Raw genomic sequence first — 18558 nt, 5'->3', positions numbered from 1 at the left:
GATACACACACACAATACTTGTAAGTAGGATCAAGTCTTTGCTGGTCTGGCTCTGCACATGAGATTTGTTGACAGCAAGAAAAATGTACAATATCACCAGCATTATCCTTCAAATACTCACATTTACTGGGAGTTCTCACTTTTTACCTATACTTGTTCCTTTGTTCTCCACCGACTCGATATATGTGAGGTCAATTCTGTCCACCATGTCCTAAATGCACAGTAAAATGACAAGCTATAATTAGGATTTTTTTAAATAAAATATTGATTTGGCCTATGTAATGGCTTGTGCACCAGGTGAAGTTAATTATTAATCAACTCATTTCTGGCCTTAAGGTAAAGATAGAGGTTGAGATGTAAGGCCCGGCGAGCATGTACCTCACTGTAGTTTAAATATGGCTGAGATCTGCTGTATTGTAGTGAATTCCATAAAGACTTTTATATATTTATTATTAAAAAGCTGCACATTTTCTAAATTTAAATTGAAAACAGATTCTTTATCTTCTTTGTATAACAGAAATGGGTGATATTATTCATATGATTGAATTGAATTGATATGACATTTACAAGGTACGTTTTATAAAAGTAGAAAGCCAATTGGATGCTTAATTGGTAGGTTCATTTTCCTCCTGAAGACAGTTTGGAATTTGGATGGTAAAATGTAAGCAAAGGTCTGGTAAGTCCACAAATTCAGCATCAAATGTACTGTTTATGGAACATTTCATCAAACAGGTCTTTAATTCACCTTACAATTTCAGTTATGGTTTTCAGAGGGATAAGAAAGTTAAAGCCGCACTAATCAATTAATTTAATATTTTCATATTAACAATGGATCAAATTACTATGTTTAATGTGAAAGGTGTTGCTCGTTTTCATTTCTGCCTCTTCCAGCTGATTGTTTTGATTTTACAAGCTGCAAATTTAATGTTTTGATTCACTCTCAACGCTCTCATTATCTTAGTTTTCAGACGCAGCAGGCACCTGTTTTCTGTGAAAAACACAACCTGAAAAGCCCCGAATAGCAGACAGACAAAGTTAACTAGTCTGTGAATACAATGGAACATTAAGTAGCTAAAGAGCCAGATATGTCCCTCAGGAGCTTGTGGTGAACAAAACAGAGCTAAAAGCAAGGATTTGCCATTTCGATTGTGTAAGATGATATGAAAAATCTGTTATTGCAGGTACATTTTCTCAAAGTGATAAAGTAGCGCTGCTTGAATTGGTTTTGTGTGTTTTTTCCACAAAATAAATACTCAGTCTGTAAAAATAACCCTGTTGAATCATCAAAGAAACTTAAATGGATTGGATTTCACTTCATAAAATCTATACCAGAGCTTGGGAATAGCTCTGACTGTGGGAGTGATTCTTTGATTTTACACCGAGGCCTCTGGAGTAAGACTTAGACCTGAGAGTGCCTGGAGAAAGTTGAATTCTGACCTTTTCTTTTCCTGCTATGGTGTTCTGTCTTAAAACAAGAGGAGACTTTTAAAAAAAAATGAGAAAGAAATGTTGCACTCCTGCATCCAAATTACTCATTCCCCACACCTCCCCCATGATGAACTTGGGAGGCATTTGAGTATCTGATGTTGCATATGCAGATTATAAACCTCATCCTATAATTCCTCTCTGATGAGAGCTCAGTGGAAATCTGAAATCAGATCACTCAACTTCTTAATTACAGTCACACTGCATTAAAACCCCCGTGTCCCATAGGCAATGAAGTGGCGAGGCATGTGGGGGGCCTCAGCCGCCGCGTTCGACCCTGGACTTGTGCTGCTGCGGCTCTATCAGCTCTCACTCTGTCACTCTGTCAGCACAGCTTGCCTCGTGCATGGTAACACATGACAGATCTGGGAGATAAAACAGCCAACCCTCGCCCTGCTGCCACACTAATGGTTTATAAATATCTTCTTCAAAGACCCGAGACGGCGTGAGGGGTGGCGGGGTGGTTATGGTCTCTTTTGTGGTGCAACATTGCAGACCCATTTAAGCTCTCAGTTTGCCTTTCATTCCCTGCCACAAGGACCCCAGAGTTAGCTGGAGAGGGGGTTAGGAGGGGCACTGTGGGACTTGTGATGGACAGCTGGGATGAAAAGGACACTGTCATCCATCAGTCTGAGTCAGATTGACCAACAAACCATAACCACAAGACGAGATGAGCCACTGCCAGCCGCTTCGCTGTCAGACTGTTTTTCTAGTGTTAAATATTTATACAGCACATAGATTTATACCCACACGCTTACAAATGTAAACCTTTTCCCCAACTCCCCAACTTGCGCACTTCACAAAAGTTGTGCTACAATAGGAGTCTTTGTTTTCCCACGTAAACACCTATATCCCCTGTGTGTGGTATTTGCATGTGATCAAAGCGTCAGCCCACTGCTCCTTCCCTCCTTCCCTCCCTCCCTTACCAACTATAGAAACCTGTTTCTCTGTTTCCCACTTGTCTGCCTTGTGTTTCATGTTTCATTCAGCTCCGAGGGCAATGTGGTTAAATAGGGTGGATGTCAGAGCTGCGAGACACATGTAAGGCATTCAGCATAAACACACACAAGCAGGCATGTCTCTGCCGCCGTCAATGCATAATCATGTATGTAAATGGATGTTGTAAGAAGAGTCGGAGAACAAACAACAAGCGTGTGAAAAAGGTTCAAAAGGTTGCTGAACTGCAGCGGACCGCTTTAGACACAAGACACACACAATTAATGAATGCACTTGCTTGGTAACTGATTCTTATCAGTTCATATGAACGTTACAATCATGTCTCCAATGATTTAATGTTTGTTATAAATAGTTGCTGCAGTGAGAAATTACAGAGGGAGCTTCTTTTTAATTTGAATTGAGCCTCATAATAGATCGTGCCACATTTCTGCCTCAGTCTTTTATGTCTCACCCGAGCCTCATCTTTCCACTTTTGTGTAGGCAGCAGAGACAAATAGCATAGATACTGATGTGGAAGCGGTGAGGAAATGAAAAGTCAGTGTTGGTTTTTATATTGTTTCTTTTTTTTTGCCTTTCTGAGGTAGATTTGATCATTTGTATTGTATTTCCTTTCACACACCAGTCTTAACTGTTGCAGAACAAGTACAGAACTGTTCTTGTTGATAAGTGATTGATTGCACACAGATCAAGGTGCAGACCAGTGTGAGCTTAAATGCAAGTCCATCACATTTCGGCTATCTCACCTTCATCAGGGTTGTACATTTCTCTGATTCATCATATGACCAATAAATCACCGTACACTCAAGATATCACAATCAAGCATCTCTTAAAAATGATCATAATCAAAATTTACAGTCATCCTAAGAAAAATGTCGATAACAATTTAACCAGAATAATCTAATCTTTACACAGTATGAAAAAACATGACAAAACAAGAAATTTAAACATGTTGCTTTGGGTCTCTGGGAACTTGTGTTCACCATTTTCTGACCTTTTACAGACTAAATGTTCAATCAGTTCATCCAAAAAGTAATGCACAGATAAAAAGCTTATGAAAGTAATCGTTAGTTGCAGCCCTAATATGCAACATGTTGGCCAGATCAATCATGACTCAAATCATAACTTGTTGGCTGCTACTGAGAAGCAGTCTGAAGTAGGAAAGAATCATTTTGTTGGTGATTTTGGTAACTTTATTGATCTGGATTTTAAAATGATGAACAGCTTTAACAGCTCGTATAAGCCTAATCAAAATGTTTTTGCAGACTCAAACTGTACACAAGTCAGTGATATTGGCCTCCTCCCAGTAAGTAGTACATTAAACTAGCTCTACTTTTCTGTCATGAGCAGGCTGGTACATCTGCCATGACCCCAAGCTGATACTGTAAAAACAAATCATATTTAAGATTTTATGTGTGCAAGTGCATATTTGTTTGTGTCTGTACTTGAGAATGTGAGAGTAAAACGCGAGCGAGTTTGCTGTGAGAACCAGAGGGAGGTTGTGGGAGTTTGGAGCCATGTGCGCGAGGAGAATCAATTTAAACACAATCAAAAGTTTAAGAGGGATTAAAGCTACTGTGATGAGATAACACTCTCAAAATGGTTTAAAATAGCTACAGAGATTACACTAATGTAATCCAATTTAAAGGAGCCTTCCCCAAATATTTATTATTGAAGCACCATCTGTTTGAAACCCGTAGGGTCAGTCCAATATGCAGTTTTACACCAACAAGGCTATTTTGTTGTCCTACATTCCTCCCTGTCCTGTCTGTCAAAAAGTCAGAGAATAACCCATTTTTTTCCTGGCTCTGTCATAATCTTTTTTCATGTTTGTCCTCCTTTGACACCAACAAATCTGGAATAATTTGCAATCAGTTCTTCAACTTGTTAAAGTCCTTAATAAAAGTAAAATATAAGGTCATCCAGATTTCTTTGCCAGACTAATGAAAGATAATAATGGGGAAAAGAAATCTGATGCTTAAATAATTAATTATTATGTTGTCAGTTTATGCATGGCCGGGCCTTTATGGGGTCATTTGAAGACTTTGTTATTACTCCTGTGACACAGATCCCAGCTCAGCACAGACGAAACACGCTGTAGAGCTCAGATAAGCTGAGTTTCATACACATGAGCTGTGTTGCTAAGCAGAAAACTGCGATCTTCAGTTAAATTAAAGGGGAAGTGCATCAATTTTACACATGAAAGTCTGTTGGATGCATATGTGAAAAAAGTTGTATGAAGCCTTTGATGGCTCCAATTGTCTGAAGACTACAAGTATGAAAAAGAAAAAAATCTGGGGGTGTGGAGTTAGAAAGAAGTGAGGTTACCAGACTTCTCTAGCCCGCAGCTCGAGGCTACATTAGCCGCTACTAGCATAACACACGCTAACCTCTGACTGAACTGTCAGTGGTCACATTGCATTGTGGGTAATGTTGGTGCCAGGTTTTTACAAGGATATCTATGATTCTGCTGCTTCGATTTTGATACTTTTTTAAACTGTCCATCATGAGTCTGACAGTGTTATAGGAGTACAATGCTAATTCGGTGCAATACTCCCTTAACATAGACAGTATCACTATATTTTTCCTGAGATGATAGAAATGTATCATCCATTACAGATATACTGAGGTTGCAATTCCTGTAAAATTTCTGGTTGTAATAGTTCATTACAGGGTTGTATTTACAGCATTGTGGCATCAATATGATGAAGTACCCTGATCTGCCAAGTATTTCCTGGATTAGCTGAAAAACAGACCTCTGTGTGTTTGTTGTACCTGTACTGTAAATGATTTCTAAATTGAGAATGTCAAATGTCAAACATATTAAGATACAGGGTTTGCTGCTGAGTTTTATAGTGGATCAAGGCGCTCCATATGCCTGAAATAAAAACAAAAGAAGATATTAAATTTTTATGAAAGGTAATATTGTTCAGGGGAAACAAGCAGTAGTACTGCTTCACTCTGCAAAGGTCACATATTTAATGAGTGAGGTAATTTAAAGTTTAGTAGTTTAAACCATCATCTAGTAACTCAACTTGATAACAAGATGAGATGCTTCAGGTCAAGCTCTATCTAATTCAGCTCAGAAGGTGATTGATCGATCGATCATCATACATTCTCTTTGCAGTAATTAATCAGAGAAATACATCATAATGTCTGGAAAAAAATTCTTAGGAAAAGTAAAGCCAAACAACAATCACACATTTGCTAACCAATTTCTTGGGGGAAAAAACACTATGATATGTATCAGTATTCCAATGTAAAATTACACACTCCTTACTTTTCATCCTCAACAAAATCGATTGTCAGGTTATAAAACTGAAGTGTTTTAGTCATCCCAATCTTAGCTTTAGCAACTTTGAAGGTCTAAACGTATGCTGAGTAAAAAAGGATAATTTGGTTTTGTGCCAGTTAGTTGATTAATTGAGTAGTCAATTGACAGATGATTGCTGGTGATTGACTAATAATTGGAAGTAATTTATCAAGCGATAATAATCACTTGCCTTTCCAGTTTCTCAAACATGAGGATTTATGAGAATTTTTACAAAATAAACATTTTTGGCTATTTATTAAACTCTTCATCAGAAGAAATGAGTCATGTGAAGATGTTACCTTTGCTTCTGGGAAATAATTACAAGCGTGTTTCACTATTTTCGATATAATATCAAATAAATGAGTACTTACTTAAGTATAAAAACAGTGAATGGATTAATTTCCATGTATATTGCCTTAGAACTAATGGTCATAGAACAGGTGACTGAGTATTGATTTGAGTACAAAGGACAGAAAGTGTATGACTTTTACAGTACTGCTTTTTTAAAAGTTTTTATCGAAACCGAAGAATGCATCCTCCCTTCAGTCCCAGTCTGCTGTCAAGAAGACCTTTAACCTAAGACCATGTTGCTGCTTTCCCTTGCTTCGATTATCAGTTCATTTTTGAGGTGGCGGGCCCACCCCATCGTATCGATGGGTAAAAGGAGGGGAGAGGTGTACTGTAAACAGAGAGTGAGTCTGAGCCTCAGCTAAAGCTTTAGCTCCAGAGAGGGACGCACATGAGAGAAAGACATGGGTGGAAGCAGAGATTACTCGGGGAGATAGAGCGGGGCTGGTTAAAGAGGATCAGTTTATCTTCACACAGGCCTACATGGCTCCCTGAGGGCCTGTAGAGAGGGACTGACTTTTTTTTTTTTTATCCTTCACTTGATCACACACACAGCAGAATTAGGTTGGGATGCCTTGTTAGAAATGCACATTACATGTATTTCAGTAATAATTGTGTCACATATTTGTTTTTAGACATCTGCACAGCCAGGTTTTCTAAATGTCATTTAACCTGTGTTGCTCTATTTGGCTCTTAATTTATTAATTTGTTGAGTCTCATATTCAGAGATGTTTTCGTGATATTTTCATAGTAGTATTTTTATCTCTTCATCAGATGATCTGCTTTATCATATGGATGTGCTGCCCCCTGTAGACGACTCATGATACTACAACAACCTCACATTTGATCTTTTTAATTGTGCCCCAGCTCAGACACGCATGACAGGGTTGACTTTTCTTTGATTATTCTGTGCAGGTTTGAGAGTCCACCACTTAATTGCCATTGACCTGGACTGCTGAGACCCCCAACATCTCATAGCCGAGATGCCCTGCAGGAAAACAAAAACATTGTTTATTCTAAAGAGAAGAATCCAATTAGCAGATATAAAGCGTGGCTAGGCTGAATGGTAGCCTTTGGCAAAATGTAATTAGGACAGTGTTTACTGAGGCTACATAGTATCATATCTGCATCACATTTATTGGAAATGTTTCCTAATTTTTTTTTCCCTCGTGAAGGATTTAGGTTGACTTCATACCCATATACACATCTTGAACTGTTTCTATTTGTCTGTGTCTGCCGCCATACACACATCCCAGATGGAGATGGCCACGGATTAGTGCAGATTTTCCTTCATTTAATAAACAATTGAATGACACAGTTCTGAGGATAAACCTGTTCAAAGAAACACAAGAATAGTCTGGAGTGAGGAGCATTATCCCACTTCATTATGGAATATCTCTGTATCATTCAGCGCATCCATCGCTGCATGCTCTCTGCAGCTGGCCCCCATTCACATGAAGAAGCAGTGTAGTCTCATCAACCTATAGAAAAAAATTGATCCTTTGTGATTGTGTCTCTGGTTCACAATGTATATTAATCACGATGAAATGCCTGTGTAGCACTTTATAGCATTATACAAGGCAAGAGATTCCAGGCATCGTCCGTGTAGAGGCAATCCCAAAACGAGACCCTTTTTCTCAATATTGTTACATAATTTCTACTGCGCAACAGCAAGGACAATAGCTGGTGGAGATGAAATTGGTGCACTAACCGGATTTGTGAGGAAAAACTATGTTTCAAATCTGAAAAACGTCAATTTCTCTGCACTGTGGGTTGCTGAACAGTATGAATCAGAAACAGTCTGATATGGTGACGGCTGTAGGAATGATGGTGACAATAAAGATATTAATCTCATGCATGCATGTCCAATATATGGCTCTACTGCTCTGCATCATTGACATGAGCAAAAGATATGAAGACATGCTGGGGAATATTTTTACATTTATGTCTCACAATGCACAAAGATGTCACACATGGGTTGTGACATCTTTTCATGTGTTGATGACAGAAGCACTGATGTCCTAACAGATTTTTAGTCACGCAAGGGGCATGGCTCACAGAGATGCAAGCATGCCTGTAGACTGTTGCTGTTACTACTTAATCGAAGTAACAACCGATCTGAAATCTCCATCCATGATGCTTTTCGTCACATGTCAGGGGAAGGTTGAGGCACTACAGTCACATTAGCACCAGCCTCTGTGAATAATCATTTAACCTCCCATTCACTTCAACTGAGGTTTCAGTTTAATCTCGTCACAGGTCAGAATTTCCCTTTGTTCAACTTTGCCCTATAAATTTGCACAAACAGTGATGCACGGTGTTTGGAAAGAGACGTCATTATTCCAGTGATGCGCTATCACTCTGTCTTGTACAATATTCAATTTTCAGACTGTAAACTGCAGCATCGCCCTCATACACTCTTAACAGTTTGTTATCGCTCTTCTATTTATTACCCACAATGGAAAAATAACATCACATCTTTTTTTGTGTTTGACTGTGGAGCATTTTCATTGAATGGAAGGCTAATGTGACCATAAAACCTTTTGAATTACCTGTTGCATGAATAACAAATAAGAGGTTAAAAAACAAAAAAGCTATTATAAAAGCTTCATATACTTCATGTAATTTTCTGGTGAAGTCAAGTTGCTTTCTGTCCTTGAAAACCGTCCAATTTTTGGTGTAATTTTGTGCCGAGTACATCTTCAGCTGACATGGTGGCTGCCTCGTTTCAAACTCATAACATGTGGAAGCCACAAACAGGCTTGGCGGAGATGGCATGACATGAATGATTAAATGCGAAGTGAAGCGATCTGCTAATCGTAATTTAGAGAACATAATGCATGCAGTAATGATGGCACACAGTAGTGTTGGTGGCTGAAGTGACCATGTGTTACATCATATCCATGTCCAGCTGAGCTCTTTTGCTCACGTGAGGTGAGAGGATTGAGCCCAGGATTGTTTAGGGATTAGCCAACAGGACTTACCAGATTCGGAGAGTCAGAAATTAAGGGACAGGAGCACCACAGCGGCGGGGTCACATTGTTCCAGAAGGAATAAGGAAGCACTGAGTCACTGCAACGAAACTATAATTCAAAGAACAAGTTCTGTCTCTCTGTCTGTCTCTGCACACAATCTCTTTTTCTCTCTCACACACACATACATACTTTCCTCCTCATCATCTGTGCAACCCCCCAGCCCAGCCCCAGCCCCACCACCACCACCAATCGCCTAATTCTCCTGGCTCTACACGCTTTCAGTCTGGAAAAGAAGGAAGGCGTGCTCGGCTGAACAGATGTGGAGATCTCAGCTGCCTGTCTATGGATCATAACATTTCCTCTCTCTGTATTCCTCTCTACCTCACTGTTTACTCTGCTTATCCATTTGAGTATATGAGGGACCCTCCTCAAAGTGTTTTCTGCTGTCGAAGGATTTAGTGGCACTAGTACTTTTTTCTTTGCGTGAGTTTTTGAGCCGAGCTTCAAACTGGAGACACAGACAGACACCGACTGCTGGGATCAGTTGATCCAGCTGCAGCTGTCCGGTTCAGGTGACTGGGCGCCCTGTGAGTTAGACATCCTCCTCTTTTCTTTTTAAATATCATATTTTTCTTTCTTTGTCATCACGTTTTATGCATAATCTTTGTTCTGTTGATATTTCCTGATCATCTTTGTACCTACCTTGCTTAGAGTTTTGCTAAAATCTTATCTTTTGTTACTTTTTAATTCTTAAGAGTAGCTTTTTTTCCTCAGATGAACTCAGAAAATGATATCTGTTTGGTGTGCATGTTGGGCTTTACATGCCTGTGAATTCATTGGTTGAGAATGATGTACTGGATGTCACATGCAGACCAGTACAGTCAATGAAAAATGATACTGTAGAACTTGTTAAATCTCAGTGTAAAGTCATAAGACAATAATCAGGCACTGTATGTGGAAGTTAATGAGATCTGCTGATGTGGGAGCTGGAGGAGTGAAGTCTTGTTTACTATCAGCTACTTATGATCTAATTCAGGTGAAACAGCAACTGTTACCTTTATTCAAGATTATTCAAAGCACAGGCCATTTCTCTACTTCTTGACTATTTTTTTTTCCTGCTGTCCATATGATCTGTATGCATGTTTGAGTTACCACACACACACACACATCAAGAAGTCAAAGCATGTCTGGGATTAAATGGTCCTGAGGCTCAAGGGGCATAACAGAGGAGATTAGCTGATATCACAGCTACATCATAAAATTCAATTTAATAACAGAATCCTTTGGGAAGGTTTATTGATTTTCCACAGTTAGTTCAGAATTGTCCTGCATTTTTATAATTTTCACTTTTTTATGCTACTTTTGTCTGAATGATTCTTTTCATGCTGAACATCAGACTCATTTGGCAACAAACAGCTAGCAGCAGCTCTAGTTTTGATCAGATATAGGAAAATTTTAATTGAACACACTTGTCCAAATATTCACAAAATAAAAAAGACACAGATTTTATCCAATATGACACCTAAAGACATGCAAAGACAAAAAAGTATAAAATCAAATTAAAAAACAAACTTTAGTAGCATACAACATAAACAAGATGCATAAAGTTGAAGCATGGCACATGACAATCTAACTAAAATTTAGTATAACCTACTTCCATGGTAGTCCAGGCCTGCCCCAAATCACGCCTCTGCTACATTACAGTTGTGACATGCATATTTAACCTTTGGTTCATGTTGTTCCAGGTGACACCCAGAAGGTGGAGATCCCCAGAGGAGAGATGGAAGTGGTTAAGGGCCAGATGGTGGTGTTACACGCCTGGTATAGCCCCAACTCAGACATTTCCAAAAACTCTGTCGTTTGGCACTTTGTGGGCAATGAATCCAAGCAGGTGAGACGTTAACTGTGAGACACATCTGTAGATGATCGACTGTGTAGTTGACCCTGCTCTGACCTGTAGTGGAACAGAGGAGAGGAGAGTTATCTATAAACCAAACAATTAGAGCAGAAACAAATAATTGATTAATCAATTAGTTGAGCCAGAAAAATAACCATTTTGATATTAAGTTTTTTTAAAGCAGAAATGCCCAGAATTCTGTAGTTTCAGTCTCTCAAATGTAAGAATTTTCTGCTTTTCAGTTTTTGAATGATTTTAATTTAAAATATCTTTTGGGGAATTCTTGTTTAAGAACTAGCTAGACCTTTTTATATACAAGGCCTACGTCACCTCTGAATTTATGCAAGAGGAAGCAAGCTTTTTTGTATAGCATGACACTGTTACATCCTGAGAAACCCATCTACAGATCTGTAAGGTGAAAAAGATGATCTGTAGAGATTAGGATTATTGCCAACACCACTGCTGATGTCTAATTCATAGCGGAAGGAAGGAAAGATGGATAGATGAGTGTTATTACTGAAATGGTACCGCTAATGACATTTCATCTCTACTTTTTATTGCACCTCCTACATGTAGCACGAACTGCTGGTGACACTGTACATATCTGCACATGCTGGGTCGTATATGTGTGTGTGTGTGTGTGTGTGTGTGTGTGTGTGTTTAGGGTCTTTGCATGATTAATATAATCTAAACAGTTTCAGTGTTCGATGCCTGTGAGCTTATCTCAAACAGAAAATCAGCCTAAAATTCAACACCACCATCTGTACATGCCAGGATTATCCTTATGAAGGACGTTGATTTCTGTTATATGGTTAAGCTGCACATCTTAATATGGCTGCAGCAAATAAAATTAAAAATATTTCAGTGAAATGACTCGAGAGATGTCTCTGTAGCACTTTATTTTCAGAATGTATTTTACTTTATGAAAACGTCTCCTCCAGGACAGAAATGTTGATCTAATTATTACTGATTAACACTGTAATGATACTGTTCAGCCGTTTTTAGTCAATTTTTTTTTCTGCGCAGGTGATAAACTTTAGCTCAGGTGAGGTTGGGTACGGCCAGAATGAATTCACCAAAAGAGTTGGCTTCAGTGTGGCCATGCCCTCAGCCAACATCTCCATCTCCATCAAGAACACCCAGGAATCTGACTCTGGACGCTACGTGTGCAACGTCATCATCCATGGAGGTCCTGGCATTTCTGGGGAGGTGCGCCTTAATGTCAAAGGTAATGGACCATAGCAAGAATTTCAAAGGTTAGATTTAATCAGAAAAGGCTATGACACAGCTCACACACTTCCCCTGGATTTTGAAATTCAGGCAGTGAACATACTGTGTTTTAAAAGATTTTGGATTGGACCTGTCCTTCAAAAATCATATTTTTATGTGAGCAAGCTCTGTTCAAATAAGATTCATCTGCTGTTGAGGGATTCTCTGGGCTCTGAAGTCATTATGTCATCCTCCAGCAGCAGATGGAAACAGTGGGGGTCAAAACATTTAATTTTCTACAATATGGCTACTGCTCGTAGAAATCTCCACCTTGTTAGCCGTGGATTAAAGCCTAACGTACAAGTTCAATAAGAGGTCGTTGTTCCTATATCCTCATCTTACATTTGTTAACTTGACAACGCTGTCTGTCTCTCTCTCCAGTCCCTCCTTCTCCCCCAGTGTGCACCATGACAGGGAACCCAGTGGTGAAGGGCAACGTGACTCTGAGCTGTAAGTCCAGTCATGGAAAACCCGTCCCTCAGTACAAGTGGACCAAGGCTGCACCCATGTCCGAGGTCTTCTTCTCGCCAATGCAGAGTGAGTATTTCCTGTCAACACAATCAGACATTAACTCTTTAATGTATATGTGCATGTAAAGGGTTAGTTCACCCAAATTACAAAAAAATATTTCCTCACCTCTAGTGATATCTACACGTGCACATAACAAAGGTTTGTAGCACTCGCAGCATTTTTGAAAAAATAACATCCATCATCTCTTTGCAGAAACAGTGTCTCCCTTACTGCTTTCTACCAAATAGATTGTTCCTATGAAAACGCTGACAGAGTAACAAGGAGACAGTTTTTGTAAAAAGATGTTGCTGAGTTCTTTAAATTTACTCTCTCAAAGCACCGGGCACCACAAATGAAATTCCACACATAACCATGGTCCCCGTGTGAATGCAGAAATCATAGAGACGGAAATGTCAAAACTAGGACAAATTAAATTCAACTTGGTGCACGGCTAGATATTACAAGAGGTGAGTGAGAAAATACGTAGTTTGGAATTTGGTTGAACCAACTCTTTAACTGATGGGAGACATGTTTCACATTAAATTCCCTGAAACCGGTATCATAAATACAACTGAGCCACATTTTACACAAGCAGTCTCATCGGGCCACAGTAAATGTTAATTTCTCAAAAGTTATAATTTTCACCTTTTGTAAAATACGCTTCATTCGCTTTCTAGCAGTTATCTCATGTAACTTGACAAGAAAACAAATAAGCATTTGTTTTAGGGCGACAAAGAAGTGACATTTCATCTTTAGTTATGTATCAGTGTCCAGTAAAGAGAGATATGTATCAAACAGAAGCAGACATGGAAGAGAAATGATCTGTAAGCCTGTTTCCGTGCAGGTCCAAATGTCATGCACCTCGCTGTTGACCCTAACACCTAACATGCAGATAAGGCGGAGTCTGTGTCCTCAGGTCACATACTGCGCATGATCTTAAGTCCCAGACACAGGCTATGGGCTTTACTTTGCTGATAGCTCTTCCAAATGCACCTCCACGATATGCCATAACATGCAGCATGAAATCCTCTTTACGGATTGAGACAACTCAAACCACACAGCACATTCCTCTCACATTACTACTACTTGTAGATGTTTCCAGATCATGCAGCAGAGAAAACACCATCTGTTTCTGAACAACAGGACTTAGGATTGATTGAGTATTGACTTAACTGCTTTGATCTCTGGCTCTCATCTCTTTATGGCAGAAAAGTCCTCATACTCATAAAATGAAAACTACTCCCTCTGATTGTGCATTGACCCAGGCTTTTGCTGTGCAGTATGCTCACTCACTCCTACATCACATGTGTATGCACGCCCTCTTACATGCCACCGATAGATCGAGTTCAAACCATGTGCTCATCTTTTTTATCTGCACTGATGTATGCTCTCTCTATGACACTTGAACTCAAATCTCTTTCAGCAATCTCTCTCTCTCTCTCTCTCTCTCTCTCTCTCTCTCTCTCTCTGTTTCTCTCTCTGCTGATCCTCTCTCGGCACTCCTCATTTCCTGTTGACCTGGGTGCCCAATCTAACAAGCCCCATGTCATTACTTGATCAACCCCTCTAAGAGGCATAAGTTGGATTTGGGACTGAGAGTGCGGCAGATCTCGCTCTTCCACCCCCTCCCCATCAGTCTGTACCATTCCTTACCTACCTCACACTCATGCTTACTCTCTCTCTGCCATCTTTCCTTCTGCACCAAACAAAAAAAAACCAAAAAAACAGAATGGAGAACCTGCCCCCAGCCCATGCTTGTCCTTGGGTTCATGGGTAAGGGTTTTCACTCATACATTTTTCCACCTACTTCCCCAACTCCATCCCTGCCTCACCTGCAAACCGTGACATCCCGAGGAGTCGCGGTTTCTGGAGTCAAGCCATTTTTCCTTGAACATGTCACTTCCCTGAATCACAGTCATAAGCCGTAGAAAAGCTTTAAAGGAAAAAAAATCAACCCAATTTGTAAGTATGCTCATAGGATTATGTTTCATAAATGATTACCATCTAAAACAGCTTGGCATACTGTAGGTGTCAAGCTAGGTGATAATCCCACTCAACCTTAAAGATTCACATTCTCCTTGCACACTCATTGATTAAATCAGCAGAAAAAAGCTCTCTAGGAATAGCAGATGAAAATGAAAAGCAGGTGGTAGTTTATCTTCACTGTAATCATATGGAAAAATGAACAGCTGTTTTACATTGTAATACTTTCCTGAATATGTTCATTATTACAATAAAGAGACTTGCATATTTTACCATTTTTTAAAGATGGGTTGAATTTATCCTTTAAATCTTTGCAGTATGTGAGTTGTGTTAGATTTAGCCTTCATCCTTTTGCATTCATTCATCTTTTTTATTGTGCGATATTATATATATAGACTGAGAGTATGCTCTGCCCTGAAGTCAGTGTATCCAGGCTGGTTAGTCTAGCGTGATCTGAAGGATTTTTTGACCATCTGTCTGAACCAAAGGCCTGGTAACAAATCACTATTTAGAGGTCATAGTAGGGCTGAATAGTCAATTGACAGAGGATGAATCGCCAACAGTTTTGATCATTTACTAATCATTTCAAGAAATACTTAGATTTTTTTAGAAATTTTAGAAAATACGCTTATTTGCTCCCTTGCTCATTTGTTACCAAGAGCCTGGCTAGCCGTTTTCCCCTGTTTCTATGCCTAATCTAAGCTAATCAGCTCTTGCCTGTACCTTCACATTTACTGTACAAACATGAGAGTGGTATCAATCTTCTCATCTAACTCTTTGCAAGAAGGAAGTGTTTTTACCAAAATGTCAAGCTACTCCTTTGACCTATTTATCAACCAAAAAACAAACATTATTTTGATCCAGCCTCTCAAATTTGAGGATTTGCTGCTTCTCTCAGTTTGTATATTTTTATTGTAAACTGAATATATTTGTGTTTTAGACTTGGTCAGGCATCCCTTTGGGTGTAATCATTAGTTGCAGTCTTAGTCCAAAGCAACAGTTTAATATATAAACTGAGAGTGGCATGTGGATGAAATGAATGAATAATAAAATCAGATAAATTAATGGATAAGCAGATTTGTTTTGTGTAGTCCTGTTTTAGTTCTGTTTCCATATTGTGCCCATTAGATTGCAGAAATTTATTAGAAATGTAGTTCTTAATCTTCATCCATTAGGCCTGTAAGAGGAAATTATTGTTAATGGGTAAATTATAGTAATTACTGCATCCATTTTCCTCTGACATGAAATAGACATTGACTATGTGTATGGATTTTTATATAAATCACAAAAAATGAATCCACTGTAGCTTTGACAATATATAGCGCCATGTGAGGTAGCAAACTATACCATGTGCTCTATATAGAAATGCTGCTGATTTACATTAATTACATGTCATGTGTCAAGGCTTTGACAAATGCTGCTCATTGACCTTGCAGTGACGGCAGCATAATATGAGTAATGCTCCTGTCTTGATATGAAGCAGCTAACCACTGCAGTGTCAGATCCCCTCCAGCTCTGCCGCTGGAATCTGATCGCCGTACAGGCTTGAACTCGCTCCAAACTCAGCTCAAAGTCAGCTGATGTTCTGCTAATCTGTCACAATTGGGTTTGGTTCTCCACAGCTGGTTTTCGAGCCCAGGGATTAAATAATCGGAGAGGAATCTGCAACTGTTTTATTTGGCACCCGCATTTATTTTGATCTCCAAGGCCCGGTTGATAGGTTAAAAATAAGGCATTTAGCTATGATCTGTAAATAAATACCATCTTTTCTTACTTTCCATTGGGTAAATTTAGTGTATAAGCAGAGTTTTTACTTTGTGATCATGTTTAGCCACAGCAAGTAACATTTTCAGACTTTTTCATTCAGTTACACTTGTTTTAATTACTAAAATCTAAAGTTAGTGGCAAATATAGTGTAGTCTACTGTTTGATTGTGGTTTGTGTGCACCTACTGTACCTACATGAACTCACTCCTAGTGGTGCAGTAATGTAGCAGATGGTCCAGACTAGTGTAACAAAACAATAAACCCAGTCCATGCTTCACTCCTCCAAACTTCGGGATGAAGGCAGCTGTTTAGACACAATGATTGTTCAGGATTTTCCGCTCTCTTGCATTAATATGTTGCTCGCTGGCATCATGTGAACCTTGACCTTTCATCTGGGATGATTTGGATGAGTCCCTGGGTCGCATTACTTCTCTGAGTGTGACAGACAGGCGTGCATAAACACATATAAGACATCACCCGCCCGAACAACAATTTAGAAGGGCGATTCCACAAAACAGACGCACAACCACTGTCATTTCCTTACCTCCCCACGAAAGCAAAAACACATCAGATGAAGACATGCTGGGATGTGACGTCTAAGATTGGATTTCAGAGGATTTGTTGTGATAAGTCCCTCATAAAGCTTGTTTATTTTTCTACAGCCTATGTTTGCAACAACACAGCATTTTAAAGCCAGATGTGGCAAGAGGAACAGATTGTGTTTGAACAGCAATACCCAGTTGTGAAAGCACTGTGATGGATGCTCACACTTTTCATACTGCTGGGTCATGACCTTAGTGTGAGAAAATATTAAAGCAAAAACTGCTGACAAATGTTGTTATGTTGCAAGACAGCAGAATCATCTGCAGAACTCTGCGCTGTAGGATTGCACCAACAAAAAAACTGTATACAGTAGGTATTGGAAATGGGCCAAAAGTGGATTAAATTCTGGAGAGCGGCTGGGAATCAGTAACTAATGCTTCAACACTATCATGATATGACCACAGTAATGGTATCATGATATAAACAACTCTGCAATACATGATATCTGTTTACATGAAGAGGAAAACACCACTGAAATTAGAAAATACATTTTCATCAAGCAAGATTCACTACATGTATGCATTGCATTTTGAAATACTGCCAATGTCACTAAATTTTACAAAGTGTTTTAAGTGTGCTAAGCTTTTTTTTAAATAAGCATGGAAATCCAAGTGCAAAAAGCCATAAATACAGTTCAATCTCTGGTGTGAAATAATGTTAATTTGCCTGCCACCTGTACATGATCTATGAGAGATTTTTTAAGATTAATTATCAAAATGTATGTGTTCATTATTGTATTATTGTCTGTAGGGTAAATTTGTGTTTGCTACTTTGTTGATATATATTTAGCTCCCTGTGAAATATATTGTGGTACAACAGTTTAATGTATACCTGTATAGTTTTCTTAGCTTGTGCCTCCAAACCCATATGCACAGATCACATAAATATATGATTGTAAAGTGTGTATAACTGTGTGGTTGTTTTGCAGATGAGAGACAAGGCACCCTCAGGCTGAGCAACCTCACTAAAAGCATGTCAGGGAAGTACATGTGCCGAGCCAGCAACACAGCCGGCTCTGACAGCTGCTCCATTAACCTGGAGGTTATCACCTGTGCGTGCACAGTAAAAACTCTATTTTTACTCCACCACACACCAGAGTATTCAAGAGTGTTTTTAAATTACACTGCTGTGACTCTCGTTACGTGTGAATACATTGTGCGCTCCTGTTTTCCAGCTTCCAATGCAGGCATGATTGCAGCAGCCACAGTGGGGTCAATAGTGGGACTGGTCGCTATGGTGCTCTTCCTCATATTCATACTGAAAAGGAGACGAGACACCGAGGAGGAGATAGCCAATGAGATCAAGTGAGAGTTTCACTTTATAGTATGTGTGATGAGAATTTTTAAAAAGAGCTTTACTCATCCGAGTAAATGTCTTATGTCTAAATGTCTGTTATTTATTTGTAATAAGTATAATAAGGGAAGAGTCACATAAAAATCTGCAATCTACAGTACA

The 18558-nt window shown here is 39.1% G+C and overlaps 1 protein-coding gene across 2 annotated transcripts in view; it reads left to right on the top strand.

The window, feature by feature from the left end:
* The window catches only part of esamb (endothelial cell adhesion molecule b), a 48981-nt gene that overhangs the window by 27030 nt on the left and 3393 nt on the right, over positions 1 to 18558 (top strand). For both annotated transcript variants that reach the window (XM_044353565.1, XM_044353566.1), the window contains 5 exons: positions 10821 to 10966; positions 11999 to 12200; positions 12623 to 12778; positions 18032 to 18154; positions 18278 to 18407. In XM_044353565.1, coding sequence (XP_044209500.1) covers positions 10821 to 10966; positions 11999 to 12200; positions 12623 to 12778; positions 18032 to 18154; positions 18278 to 18407 — 757 coding nt within the window. The remainder of the gene's footprint in view (positions 1 to 10820; positions 10967 to 11998; positions 12201 to 12622; positions 12779 to 18031; positions 18155 to 18277; positions 18408 to 18558) is intronic.

Source organism: Thunnus albacares, chromosome 6 (assembly GCF_914725855.1).
Source record: "Thunnus albacares chromosome 6, fThuAlb1.1, whole genome shotgun sequence".
Taxonomy (NCBI): domain Eukaryota; kingdom Metazoa; phylum Chordata; class Actinopteri; order Scombriformes; family Scombridae; genus Thunnus; species Thunnus albacares.
This window is presented reverse-complemented; position numbering and strand designations above follow the sequence as displayed.